The sequence below is a fragment of the Mus pahari genome, chromosome 17 (genome assembly GCF_900095145.1).
Source record: "Mus pahari chromosome 17, PAHARI_EIJ_v1.1, whole genome shotgun sequence".
Taxonomy (NCBI): Eukaryota; Metazoa; Chordata; class Mammalia; order Rodentia; family Muridae; genus Mus; species Mus pahari.
Window position 1 is genome coordinate 7,730,695 of NC_034606.1, and position 15,337 is coordinate 7,746,031.

At 37.7% G+C, this 15,337-nt stretch overlaps 1 protein-coding gene across 4 annotated transcripts in view; it reads left to right on the forward strand.

Moving 5' to 3' along the window:
* Positions 1-15,337, forward strand: part of Zfpm2 (zinc finger protein, FOG family member 2) — a 440,237-nt gene that overhangs the window by 284,832 nt on the left and 140,068 nt on the right. For all 4 annotated transcript variants that reach the window (XM_021216723.1, XM_029547887.1, XM_029547888.1 and 1 more), the window contains one exon: positions 1,403-1,514. In XM_021216723.1, the coding sequence (XP_021072382.1) occupies positions 1,403-1,514 (112 nt within the window). The remainder of the gene's footprint in view (positions 1-1,402; positions 1,515-15,337) is intronic.

Below are 15,337 nucleotides of genomic sequence, written 5' to 3' on the forward strand. Positions count from 1 at the left end.
ATATATATATATATATATATATATATATATAATACAAATGTACATAGTATGCAGTACATCGTTATCTTTTCAGACTTATTCTCTTACACTTTGTGGGTGAATAACTTATTAGCACATTGTATGGTAGTCATTACCTTGCCTAATATGAGGCTTATTTTAACAAAGGATTCAGCACCTATCTTATATACAGTTTTTAACATCTCTTTTCTGTGAATGGATTGGCATGTTGTACACAGTCCTTGCTGTTGTGCGGTGGGTGAAATGGATTTTCCAGACTCCTGTGAGGTCTGAAGTTGCTAGGGTACATGAGAATCCTCCAGCAAGTACTTGTGTCAATTTGGGAAATTTGTGATAGCACAGAACATGGGAGGAAGTCCCAGGACGCACCGAGCTTTCTTTGGCAGAATCATATCTAGGTGAAAATTCAGTTCAGAAATTACCTTGAGACCCTTGTATTGTCCTCGGTTTTGTGGTTTCCTGATATTTGATACACAGAACACGGGCTGTCGAATGATAAGTCTGAAAGCCAGTTCACGGTGACTCATGAGGGAAGCGCCTTCTCACAGAGACTTCCTGATTTCCTCCCCAGTGAATCTCTTGTCGTGTAAATTTATCAAACGGGTTTTAAGGGTAAAGAATTTGGGTGCCAGACTCCTGAAAGTGTTGAATGTGATGAGAATTAGATTTACCTATCTCTGGTATATTCTGTTAGAATGGTGGGCCTGGCTTCCCTGCCTGTATGAGGAAAAGGTAGCTTATGATTCTGTCTCTCTGTAATTGATTGATTCAGGGTTGCTCTTTTACTGTTTCCTGGAGACAATGTGTGGCGAGTCTTTAGCATCATTATTATTGCAGTTAGAGTCAGACTACATGGCCACACTTCAGCAAAGGCAGGTGGGCACTTCATTATTCATCCCGAATAAACACTGACTCTAATATAAACGTTGCTCAGGGTAGAGCTTTGAAATGGATCCTGATTCTTTAAATTCTTTCCTGTCCGTTTCAGGAAATCGTGAGATCCTGTTGATAGTGAAGTACAATGTGTCTAAAGTTCACTTCCAAACACTCTGCCCTCTGCAATGAGAGTCATCTGTGCTCTCTTTCTAATTCGGAGCCAGCAGAGGCCCGCCTAATCTTGGAGATCTGACACAGTATCATTTAGGAGGGAAAATCCTAGATAATAATTCCACCATTCAAGATTAGTGAAAACAGCAGAGCCTTCCAACTTCCGTCATCTTAAAAATATACCAGGAGGTGGGAGAAGAAGGCCTTGGATTACGGTTTGAGAGATTTGGCTGGTTTTATTTATTTATTTTTTTTAAGAATAAAATTATTAGTACAGTGATCATTCAAATTTTTAATCAACAAGAGCAAACGGGATCTCTTTGTTATCATTCCACAGAAGACGAAGGCTCAGGTCCCCATGGTGCTGACTGCTGGTCCCAAGTGGCTTCTGGATGTGACTTGGCAAGGAGTAGAAGACAGCAAAAACAACTGCATAGTGTACAGCAAAGGTAAGCTCAGGACCCCTTCGCTGCATGAAAGCCGAGTAATCTGAACTGCTCCAGAGCAGAGAGAGGGGACCAAGTATGATGTAAGCCTCTCATCTCCCTCTTCCTTTGCAAGCCTCACTGCACTGTGTTTTCTGTGGAGCGTTATGAGTTTTAATTCTGTACAACATAAATGCAAAAGAGTCCCAGCCTTGATTACTTAGTGCTGTGCACATTTGCTAAGCCCCTGTGTGAGTGGCTTGGTTGGTGTGCTTTTACTCTTAGTTTTATGGATAGCTGCCTATTGTGAATTCTCTGATTCCCTTCTTAGGCACAATCAACCAAAAAAGCATATACCTTTTAAAATTTAGCACTTTGGGTCTAGGCACATGCTTCAGGAAGCACTATCTTGCCGTCAGAGTCCAGAAATCATGCAGGATGAGAAGGGAGCTGAAAAGGAAACCTTTGAAAAGCCCACATTCTGCCTCATGATGCTTTGTGAAGGGCAGAAGGCTAACAGGGAAGAGGAGCCCCATGGCTGGCAGAGTGCTGCCTTTGATTCGCTCAGTGTGACATCAGCCTGCCCAAGGTCTTGTAGCTACAAAAGGATCTGCAGTTCAGTGATGACACATCAGGAGACAATTCTCATTGAGACAGGAATGTGGTCTTGTGTATTGAGGTTTGCAGACTGGGGTATGGGGATTGTAGCCTTGTGTGTTTTCTCTACTTTTAAGTTACTGGCTAGTTCAGCATTCACTCAGAGAACTCCCAAGTGAAGATTGCAAAACCTTTTGCTTCTCATGTTTCATTTCTTTTGGCGTTCTTTTTTTAACCCCATAGACCTACTGAGATCAAAGATTTGTTTGCTCATTGAACCCAGAAACCATAAAAGCAAACAAGGGAGCAAGCAAATAGGCATCTCTATCGATATATTAACACATGAAACACTAATAACATCAAAGACTCTTAAAAACTTGCTAGAAACAATTACAACTTGTTCCTATAATCATTACAATTTGTACATTTATAAGAGGATTGCCTCCAAACTACCCTGCGCCTTTGAAAGTTGAAACACCAGAAAGAGGGAATTTGCAAACTAACAACACAACCTGCACACCAGGGTCTGATTATATTCCATTCCTTTCCATAATTGCTGGTCACAGAGCCACCAGTTTTCTAACTTGAAATATCTGTGATATTCTGACTGTTATCTTTTAAGTAAAGGAGAAGTGAAAATTCTTTTGTCTATGTCACTATAACTTGTCAGAATAATGAGTCAATTTACAAGTCTGTACATACAGAATCCAAGTTTGGAGAAATTCTTGGTGGATCAGACCCATTATGAGGATTAGATTTCTATTCGTCAATCATAACTGATCTTCATTGTAGGGATACAATAGGAAAGGACAGTGAAAATAGCCTTCCTCTCAAATGATCCAAACCCACTGCATTTATATCTGGAATTATTATAAGAAATATAATTCTTAATTAAAATTCTAATTCCATAGTCATTTCAGTTGAATGCTTTAACTTGAGCATTGGACACAATTTTGTCTTTCTATTATAGTTGTCTATTCTTCAGGCTGTTTGTCAATAATCATGTTCTGGGTAATCTTCAGAAGATTATTAATTATCATCAATTAACTCATAAAACATGTACCAAGTCTAAGAATGTACTAGTTTTGTACATTGATGGCCATTATTTTTGGGTGCCCTTAAGTCCTCTTTACCAATCTTGTAACAAATTGTAGACACTGCTCCTCTTGGTTATCATTGTCTTTCTTATGATGAATTATTATGTTCAAGAAAAGCAGATGTAAGAAGTTAGCTATTTCTTTTTCCTGTCCCATCTACTATCTATTTACTGAGAGTAAGGAGTATGCTATATTCATTCTCTGCCATTGACCAGGCAAGCTCTCTGCACTAACAAAGTGGAAGGAAGGAAGGAAGGAAGGAAGGAAGGAAGGAAGGAAGGAAGGAAGGAAGGAAGGGAGGGAAGAAATATTAATTGATGGATTGGATAGATGATGAATTGCTGCCAATCACTGTAACAGACATATCACATAGAATGTTTTTACATAATGAATGTCATGAATTGCTGATCCTTTTTTCTTTCTGGCTGCTGAGGGCCACTTACCAGTTTTGAATTTATAAGAATTGTATTTGACCTGCAATGAACCCTGTAGTGCATCATTTCCTCTCGTCCTCTGTGACATACCAGATATGTGTCTCTCTTTTATAAACGATAAGTAAGAGAACTAGTTAGGTAAGTTGTGTATTGTGGTCATGAAGCCGATAAATGTTCATTTAGGATAAGGTTTAGTTCTACACACTAAAAGCTATCCTCTCTACAAGAAGCCTTAAGATATTTCATGTTTTCTCCACTTTCTGTATGAGATTGAGAGAGACCATATAATGTTCTGCAGTCATACAACCTAACAAATAGAAGCAAATTTTAACCCATGTCCTTGCTACTCCAAACCCTGTGTTCTTTGTGCAATATGACCCCACCTTTCTCTATCCAACCATTTCATTATAAGTTCCCTCAAAACAATCAGACCCTGATACCCTAAATTCATAAAGAATATATCTTAAAGTATAATATTTCTCCCCAAATATGCTGTAGGATCCTAAAATTAAAGAAGAGCCAAATACTTGCTGCCTGTTATAATTAGTCTTGAAATCTCACCATATATGTTGGCAGTAATGCTTGGTCAATTACTACAGTCACTGAAAATGTATTTTAGTTCTCCCTCAATGAGTGCCATAACGGTGCTTTCCTGAGTAACAAACTTTGGGAAACCACATCAGGCTACCCAGGTCTCTCCCAAGGCTTCAGAAGGATTGAAGCTAATTTTAAGTACTCAGATTGACTCTGGAGGGGGCAGAGTGTCCTGAGTTCCTGTATCATTTGAGTCATAGAAAGATAAGAAAATAAGTCATGTGGTTTTATAGGTTCTGAACTTTGTGTCTGTCTCTGTCCCTCTGTCTATCTATCTCTCTGTTTTTGTCTTTCTCTGTCTGTCTCTATGTCTGTCTCTGTCCCTGAATCTATCTATCTCTTTGTCTGTTTCTGTCTCTGTCAGTCTCATGTTTGTCTCTGTCCATCTGTCTATCTGTCTCTCTGTTTCTGTCTCTGTTAGTCTCTGTCTCTTTGTCTGTCTGTCTCTGTCTCTGTTTCTGTGTTTGTCTGTGTATCTGTCTCTGTCCTTCTGTCCATCTGTCTCTCTGTCTCTGTCTCTGTCTATATCTGTCTATCAGTCTGTCTCTCTCACTCTCTCTGCCATGGTCTCTGTCATACTGTATCTATGTGTACACAGTGTGTGAAGTGTATACGTGTCCATGCAATATATGTGTTTATGATGTGTGTATAGTGTGTTTTTGTTGAGAATAGAGGGTACAATCTGCTTGTATAGCTGAGAATTTCGGAATGTCCTATTAGGAACAGTTTGATCCGGTTGCCCAGACTCTATTTTCACTCTGATTCTGTCTTCTGACTTCCCTTCCTTGTATAAGCAGCTAGGAAGTGGCAGCTAGCTCCAGACTTCTTCTGTCAGTACAGTAACACCAGTGAAAATGGGACTTTTGAGCAATATAGAAACAGTGACTCATTGTGACTCTCACTAGCATCCCTATGCTACGCTGGAAGCCTAAAAGTTAGCTGGACATGAGCCAGTAACATCATAAAAAATAGTAACTTAAATACAACCCTGGAGCAGCTGCCACAGCACAGGGTTGCCTGTGGCAGTGTCCAGGTTCCTGAACATATGGATCATCAGTGCCAAAGTCTTTCGAGTTTTCACTAAGGAAAAAATATAGATTCCTGCTGACATGTCTGTGTTCCTTATTTGTTTTCCTGCCAAACACTTACACACACTACTTGTGAATTCTCTGTCAGTACCATTACCACAGGACCCAACTATCTCAGAGCATATCATTAAATGCAATGTAAACTTTGTATGTATAGCATTTTATAGAAGTGGTTTAACTGGGACAAATTTAATAGTGTTTGTTAAAGGATAAAAATAGGCTTCATCCTCCTAGTATTGATGACTCAGACTTACTTAAAATATTGTTAAATACAGCTAATGCCAGAATAAATATAACTATAAAGCTTTTATTTTCTAGGCATTCATGAAATAAGTATTTAAAAGTCACATTTTGTCACTTACAGCTATTTGACAAGCTGGCATCATTCTGTTTAGCCAAAAGAAAAGATAAGATAGTTTTTGACATTAACATTGCTAATCTGATGTGTTTTTCCTGCCTCAACTATCCCATGTCCTTCCAGAAAGTAATTAGGTCATCCAGACAGTAAAAGGCCAGATTTGTTGGTCATCTGTTTGTCTCCATTCTTCTCAACAGACCCCAGATAATTCTAATTTCCTTATCTCCAGAGGCAACACACTCCACAGTCCCACACTGGAGTTAAAGAGAACTCTGCTGGAGAAATGTGCATGCGCCAGCGCCACTAAAACCCACCACTAACTAACTACTCTCTACCTTCCATGGAGTAGAAGGCATGGTTACCTTTCTATGAAAAATCTGAGATAACCAATCGGAATATTCAAAGCTAAACTTTTAGCTTCTTCTGTACGGTGTTTTCTCAATCATCTCAGTTTCAAAGTTAATTTTCATGCAGGTATTTCTAAATAACTCACTCACCAGGTCTCTATACTAAGTCAAAATGTCAATCAAAATAATGAAATGCTATTAAGTAGCCCTCGTTTCCCCTTATAACTGATTCTTTTATAAGCAAGAGCACGGTATCAGTGTAAAGGCGCTGCATGAGTTCAACACCAATCGCTTACCCTCTCTAGACACTTGTTTTCATAGACTTCCACGGTCCAGTGTTCCAGTGGCTTCTTGGTGGAGTTTTTCTGGGGAAACACCCCGACACTGTGTGTTAAGACAACTGTAACATTCCCGATTACCATCGGTTCAACCAAGTCTACCATTAGGGTCAAAAAAAAGTATGAGTTAACAGACAGTGGCACCAGGCCTTTGTGACGATGTATAAGAGTACATGCCCGTCTGTTATTTAAGAGGGAAAAATTCTATAGCTTTCACGAAGTAGCACTGAGTCTACCTATCTAGCTTTAAATATGTATCATAAACTCCGAGACCGGAAGCCTTAAGAAACCATTGACTTTGTTATTAATAGGGCACAATGTTTTCTTGTTTTTAACATTTACTTGTTTATTTGTGTACCTGTTTGAACATACTATTTGTGTGAGTGGTATGGAACGCATGTGCTATGACACACATTAGAGGTCAGAACACACATGTAGGAGTGGATTCTCTCATTTTGATCTTTGATTCTCTAACAACTGAACTTGAGTATTTGGGTTTGTTGGCAAGTACCCTTACCTGATGAACCATCTGGTTCACTCATTATTTTATTCTTAATTAGACTCTTATATAAATATTAGTGTGATTATTGAGATGATAATATTAATACTAATAATAGCTGTTCATCAGACATTAAACTTTTTCAAGTCTATGCACTGTTCTCATTGTTTTCAATCCTGTTTATTATTCCAACATATGCATGATACAAGCAGAATAATTCTATTCTACAGAGGAGTAAGCTGAGGCTCAGAGGCATGAAACTCAGCAATAAGGGTAGCTCCTGTAACATGAAGCTGGTATTCAGTCTCAGGACTAGTTTCATGACTATTTTTTAAGAGTTGGTACGGCTTTTGAAGCCACCATCGACTAGGCCACGATTATAGGGTTTTTTTTTTTCTTTGACATATTGCATATGTGCTTCTCAGTGACGTTATTTTTTGTTCCTTTGGTTTGTCTTTGAAGAGGAAATGCTCACGAACAGAAAGGACAGTGATCGCACAATCTAAATTAATCTGTGTTACTCAGATTAATCTTCAAAGTTCCAAGCTGTACTTGTATACACATTTAGTCATACAATTAATAAATTAAGACTTTACTGATTTTCTTCTCTGTGCTAGGCACTGATAAAATAATGACAAAAATGCTAACATTATCTAACTCAGGAAAGAAACTTTCTGTACCCCAATCAAACTGATCAATCTTTAAAAACAAATATTTTTTCTTATCAGCACCGTGATTCATCTTAAAACAGAGAATTTGCTGAAGTTTGTTTGAACATTGTTACAATAGCCATTATGTTCATTATGATAGCCAGTTTTCAAAGTAGTCTGCCAGCTAATGTTTAACTTTACCCAGAGGGTCTAATATCATACAAACAATAAACTAATTTTAAAAGAAAACAGTGTTTACCTTTAAAAAGGTATTTAAATACTCAGTAAATTAATAGAAAATGTATGAATGTCATCTCATTTTACTGTATTCTTGAAAGAAAGTGGGTGCCTGAATCAAATATTTAGCAGTGGGAATTATAAAATCATAAGACGATTAAGTTAGCTAGTCTTAGAATTCCAATATTGCTTTTTAAATGACTTCAGGATATAGGAGGTACTAAGGTTATTATCTGTTATCTGGAATACAGTGGAATTGTACAACTGGATAATAACCAAACAAACTGACACAATGTAAAATTACATTATCAGTGTGTTAAAACAAAATTGCGCCCTAAAGGAGTCCACATGCCAGCTCAGAGCTGCAGTGTAATTATGCTTAACTCTGATAATTAAAATACAACGGAGATCAACAGAATCATTTTCATTAAGAAAATTATTAATGATGGTGGTATAGCAGTAATTGATTGCAGAGCACCACAGGATAACGTGACGCTGGAAACCCAACATGTTTCATGATCGTCTGAGGCTTTTTCTGGTTATGTTCTGTTAAAATGGGAAATACATTTTGAGGCATGAGCAGTTTATTATGCCCGCTCTGAGAATCAATGATTGGGAAAATGGCTGCTTTAGAAATTCACAGTTTTGATTCAAAGGGTCATTGCAGAGAGGTTTGTAAGGTCAAGACAAGCAGCCCCACCAGTGATGGAATTATTGTTAACAGAGTTTTCTATTGCAAGTGGCAGAATGGCAGTGTGTTCAGCAAATATTGGACCCTCTGCTGTTTCCATTTCTTTCTGAGCATTTCCTGGTTTTACAATTGTGTTAATGGCTTACTAGCATTGTGTTGACCCAAGTCTACTTACACGTTTACAATTATTAATGTATGTCATGTATTCAAATATTTACTTGTTTTCATACAAATGTCATGGTGGGTTTTCTCAATGAAATACCATCAAATAAACCTGTATTATATCATGAGTTGCCTTAATGAGGGAGATGTGCTAACATGTGTTAGAAAAAAAATTTTTTTTTAAACCAGCTTGGATCCATATATGAGTGAAGCTTGTATCTCTTGAGGGATAGAAAGTAAGTTAGACTGTTGGCAAATGATAAGAACTGGGGGTATATCAGTGTTATGTGTATAAAAATGAGAAATGAAAAGCAGGGTCTTTGGAGAGGTGAATCACTATCACGTGAGGATGTTAGCTTGTCAGTCAAACAGATGATAATCTTGAAAGCTACCCCCGGAAGTATCTTTGTCAGCTAAACTGAGGGACAACTCCTAAGAGTAAAATTTTTTAGGATAAGGCATAGTAAATAGCTTTTTAAACATCATACAGAATAGATAAAATTGTTGCCTTATAATTCTAGTTGTGAATAGCAGAAAATATGCTTCTGTATCCACTATAATTAGAGTAACATTTAAAAGCATATGTACAAGAAACAGAGTGAAATAAAATTGCATGAAATTGCAAAAGTATTTCTGTAAGGAGCAATTTGTGGACATTATTTGGATCTACTTATGTTCCTTATTAGAGAGAGAAGCTAAAACCCAAGACGTACTAGACAAGTGCTTATGCAAACCACTGGACTTTGAGCCTTGTATCCTCTCTTAAAAATAAACTTCTCTTCTTAAGGTTTTTTTTTCCTCATAGAGTTTAAGAAACGTACTTACATATTCAAATAATATGTCTTAACCTGTTCTCACACTCATTCATTCATTCATTCACTTTTTCATACATTCATTGCATTAAACTGCTGGAGATGAAACCCCTGTTTTCATGTCTACACATGGGCGGGGAACCTGTTGCACCATTGCACAGTTTCAGCCCTTTTATGATCCAAACTCTAGAATAAGGAATGTTTAATTCACAAAATCCTTACTCCACAAAAATTGATGTTTTTGCCCCTGCTTATATAATTAAACTTTCTTAACATATGAATGCCTTAAAAGTATTTTTCCTTAAGATAATTTCCTAAAAAATACAACTAATGAAACACATGTATATTCTTCAAAATATGGTCTTGGAATGAGGATACAAATTAATCTAAAATAAGCTTTGGTCTAACAAACTCACTGAAACCTTTATTAATCAAGTATACATAAGCATTTAAATAATGACTTCAGTCAGTAGCTCATAAGCAAGCCAAGACTCATGAAGGGTGTGAAATCTGGTTTTGTTTTATTTTGTTTAAAGTTAAGTCATCAGTTCTAGAAATGGGTGAGGGCATTTAAAGGGCTTGAATCTGTGAGCATAGTGGCTCATAGCGTGGGGTGCTCACAGAGTACAGTTTTGTAAGGGTAGGCAACTTGCAAATGAGAACCATGATGGGCAAATTAGTTTCCCACCATTCACTTGACTGATGCCTAGTCCATGATTTTCACGTCATGGTAGAGCTGATCATCCAGCAACATCCATAACCCAAATGAGAGTTTAGTCAGATAACTGTGTTGGAAATAAACTTGTATCCACATTCATTTTAAAATTATATCCCGGTGGGAAAATGGTATTGTGGCCCCACACTTCTAGCAGGTAATAAACCAGCCTCCTTCCTCTACGTGTTACCTGAATCCGTTTTCCGTATTCGCAGGTCAACTGGCTTGTGTCACAGGGATCCATCATTCTAAACACTCCATCCACCTCTTACACTTCTCTTTTCATGGCCTTTATCAGCCTGACAATACTGCTGGCCGTTTGCTGTTCTCCCCATCTTACTCCTGGCTAGACCCAGCAGACAGATGGTTACTATTTGTGGGATGCTCGGAATAGCACCATCTTAGTTCTTTTTCTCATTCCTGTGACCAAATACCTGACAAAAAAAACTAACTTAGGAAAGGACAAATGAATTGAGAGGATGCAGACCTTGTGTCAGGGCAATGATGGTGTGCAGGTGAGGTGGCTGGCCACAGTGCACAAAGTCAAGAAGCAGGGGACCATGAATGTTATTACTCCTCTGTCTTTCTCATTCCTTCCCTCTGGGATTCTAGCCTAAGGGACAGTGCCAACCATAGTTCTGCCACCCATTAAATATCTCTTAAAGAGCCCTCTTAGTGTGCTCAAAGGTATGTGCCCTAGATGATTCTTAATCTAGTCAAGTGATAATGAAATTAACCATCACAAGCAACTAAGAAAGAACCCTCTACAAAGTTGTGCTCGAGATAAAATAAAAAGACCTTGCACAGCTCCTGCCGCTAATAAAAGAACTGTAGCAAATTTCTGGTTAGGTTTCTGTTATATTTTGTCATACAATAAATATGACACCTGCATGGAAGGATATAACTTAGCATTCTCAATTTATGTTTCTAATTAATCTCCAAAGTAATATATAGAGACATAAGTTTTCACTTCTTCAAATAAACATCGACTGTTAGATAAGGACTCTATGTCTTGTTTCACAAAATTGGAAACTGGTATTACATGAAAACCTCCAGTGACTTCCCATTACAACTAAAGTGCTTATAAGTGTTGACAGTGCACAGGGCCAAATCTGGCCAACTCAGCTGTTTGTGTACATAAAGTTTTATTAGAAGATAGCCACGGAAATTTGCTTTTACATTGTCTATAGCCGCCTTTTACTATAGCATAGGAGTTGGATAATTGTATGATAATCCAATCATACAAAGCCTAAAATGACTAGTTTGTTCATTTATAGAAAAGGGGAAATCCATTTGCTTTCACCAGTCTCTGAACCTGAGGTGCAGTTATGTCTTTGTCTTTCTAGGGACATGCAGCCTGCCACTGGCTACTTCTAGGGCCTCTTATTATACTACTGTCCAACTCTCCCATTCCAGTGCTATATACACTGTGCTTCTGATTGGAAATATTGTCACTATCTCAGAAACTTCACACTGACCTGGCCTTACCTTGCTTTTTCTCTGGCTTCTTATGACTCTCTTGCAATCAATAGCACCGTCAAAATGACTCTATTCTTTATGTTGCAGCTGGAGATAAACTTTTCAGTACATGAAGCTGGGGAGAACATCATAGCCAGTCCCATTTCTCTCTCTCTCTCTCTCTCTCTCTCTCTCTCTCTCTCTCTCTCTCTCTCTCTCTCTCACACACACAGTTTGATGGCCCGTGGTCTCTCTCTCTCTCTCTCTCTCTCTCTCTCTCTCTCTCTCNCACACACACACACACACACACACACACACTTACCTTCATAGCTGACATTTTCTAAGATTTGTTTGTTTATGTATGTTTATGAGCTCTCTGTCTGCATGTATGCCTGCATGTCAGAAGAGGGCGTCAGATTCTATTATAGGTGGTTGTGAGACACCACATGGATGCTGGGCATTGAACTCAGGAACTTTGAAAGAGCAGCCAGTGCTCTTAACTGGTGAGCCATGTCTCTGTCTCCTATTTGAAATTTTAATGATAGTCTCATGATGATTTTTAAGAACAGAAGTATGTTTTTACACAATGCATGACACAGAATACTTGCTCAATACATTCTTATGAAAGAATATAGAAACTAATGTATGTATTCAGTAATAGTCTGAAAACTTTGGTCAAATTTTATCCCACCATTGTCCCTTAAGTTTTAGCATCTTATTTATAATTAACACAAAATTTTAGTTCTGTGCTCGGTTTTCAACATGTTGCCTTTTATGGAGCTATCATGATAAGATATGGAAGACATATAGGAATTTTTATGCCGGGCCTCATTTCCTTTATCTTCCCATTCTTGTCCTTGTATTTCATGCTGAGGCTTCTCTCACATGGTTTATTATACACAGATAGAAGTCCGTTTCACTTCTTAAGATTGACTAACTCAAGGCTGAGTGCAAAAGCCATGCAAGGAGGCAATACTTAACACCTGCTGATATTTACATATGATCACAGGACAATAGAAAACCATGGTAACCAGTCTCTCAAAAGTCGGGCCTTTTAAAACATAGTATTTTCGTTAGTTATTTAGGAACTTCCTATAATTTATTCTAATTATATTTACCCCCAAGTCCTTCCATCTCAGCCCTCTCCAGCTTTACCTCACTGCTCATCCAACTGTGAGTTCCCTTATCCTCCATTGAGTCCAGTTTGTGTTATCCAATTGTGCTTGAGAGTAACTACAGTCTTGGAGTCACATTATTAAAGAAATCTACCTGCCACGGTGGCTATCAAATGTCCATAGGTTCTCAGCAAGTGGTAAGATTCTGTGCCCTTATCTCCTGCCTCTATTCATGCTGGGATTTTGTCTGGCTTGAGCTTGGGAAAGGCTCGTGCTTGCTGTTGATGTCACCATGGTCTCATCTGTGTGATGTCTGAGTTGTTTGCTGTCATTGTTGCTTGTTTGGCAGTGGTCTTTCTCATATTCCTCTATATGGCTTTTATGTAACCTCCTTGGATAAGTCTGTCCCAGAAAGCTAAGCCAGGGCTCCAAAGTGTCCATCTCCTAATGGCATTTCAGGAACGGCCACTTTGCTTAATGAGGGTTGGTTAGTCCTGTTGGGTGATGGGCGTTTCTGGTTTCACACTGTGCCCTTACTTTGACAGTGTTAGGAACCTTTACTCATAGATCTTGTCTGGACTTTGTGGGGACAATATACTTGCTTCTTAGCCTCTTTCCTTTTAAGTACTTGTGTTTTTACCATCATGTGTTCTCTTCTATTATTTATCTCTTTATTAACTTTCTAGCTTCCAATGTTTTGTCCACATTCACTGTCTGCTTTCCTCGTCCATTTGTTTTTGCCATTTTCTCTTGTCTCAGTGGATTGTCAACTTAGCAAATGCATATATTCTATCTGTCATTCTACCAAAAATTCCTCTCCGCTGCTTTTCTCATTCGTGTTCTTGGGAAACACTACATCTGAAAGTCCCTCAGTTTTCATGTCTCCTCTCCTGGTTGGCCATTTTTCCAACTCCCCTGGGGTGAGCTTCTCACAATTCTGCAGTCAAGTTGCTGCCAGTTTTTCTAGTTTGATCTAGTTTGATCTAGTTTGATCTAGTCAACTTTCTCTATGTCCAGTGGCAAGTACCTCCATCATTATCCATTCAATAACGAAATGACACTTAGAGTCTTCTTTCATTAGTTTCTTACTGCATTATCTCCTTTATATACTTTAGAATCATTTCTTCTTTATATTCTAATTACATCATTTTCCTCTTCCCTTTCCTTCCTCCAAATCTATTCATGTTTTGTTCCATTTACCACTCCTTGGTTTATTCCAAACTGTTAAATATATTTCTTTTACCTTCAAGTAACACTTCTCTTATAGACTCCAATCATGTCCATATATTTAAAATACCTTGTTGCTTGCTACACTGTCTTGTACATCATATTTTCTTTGCCTGAAAAGACAATTCCGATTCTTTTCCTTAAGCTGAGAACTACTCCTCAAGGTAGGTAAGAATTAGAACCTTGCAATGAATCCATGGTCTAAGCAAATTTAGAGTACCTCAGATATAATGACTCTACTTTTTACCTCTACATATCCATAAATATCATATAATGTATACTCGTTAAAAATTGAACTATTATTTAAGATACTTATGATTAGTCTTCAAAAAATAACTTCTAGTAGGACTTGATATTACATCAACAGTTAGTAATGTGGAAATCATTTGAATATCCAGCATGCACATTGTCATTTCTTCCATGTCTAGAAAAATGTTTTTGAAGTTCTAGGAAAGCTACATACATAACATACATTGTGATTTGTCAGGTAGTACATGTATGCATGAAAGAATATGGAAAACAAACAGGATCTGATTATATTTTTAAAATGTTGTCTTATTATGGGGCTTTGTTTGAAATCTCAGCCTAGCAACTCTTACAAGACATTTATTCTCTCATACTATATTCTTTCTGGATCCTGTTTACTGCAAAGAAGTGACTATGACTTTTGATTTTTGTTCTCCTGGGGAAAAAAAAGCCAGCCAGCAATCAAGTCTGTGCTCTGATACCCACATCAAAGGCTTTTTCTGTTACTGTTGGTATATAACTCAATCCTATTTTAGAAGTCTTTTTAAACTCAAAAGGTCACCTTATATGTCATGACATGCATTAGTTTAGCTTGGAGACGATATATTCTCATTTTCTGAGGTCTTTGTAACTGTCAGGCAACATTGGGTCAACCATGATAGCATTTTGTGATGTAGCAAGCATAAATATCCCAACCAAGGGAATGGGTCAAGGATCCAAATGTCATATATGAGCAGATAGAGCATATCTATTTACATGGTTCTGTGTATTTCTCATTGAAATTCATTTGGAATAAATGATCCTAACCCCATTTTTAGTTTATAAAACCTAGTGTTTGCTGTCATTATCTGATATTCATTGTCAACAAAGATTTTTAAGACTGATGAACCCTTCGTACCATCCTTCAAGGAATGGAAATTTTATTATTACTTTCATAGACTCTTATTAAGTATATGTAATGAGGACTGTAAAACTTCTTAACAAATTATCATAGTTTGCTTCTCCAATCCCCCCAAAGATGAATAATTTTCTCATAAAAATATAAATAATGACATTAGAGATTTTCAATGTCAGAATTAGTGTTTTGTACATGTGAGGCCTTCTGTGCAGCCCCTTCTATGGTGCTATTTTCTTTCTTTTTTTATTTAGGGCATAGGGGGAGGCATTGAAGGGGTAGTGGAG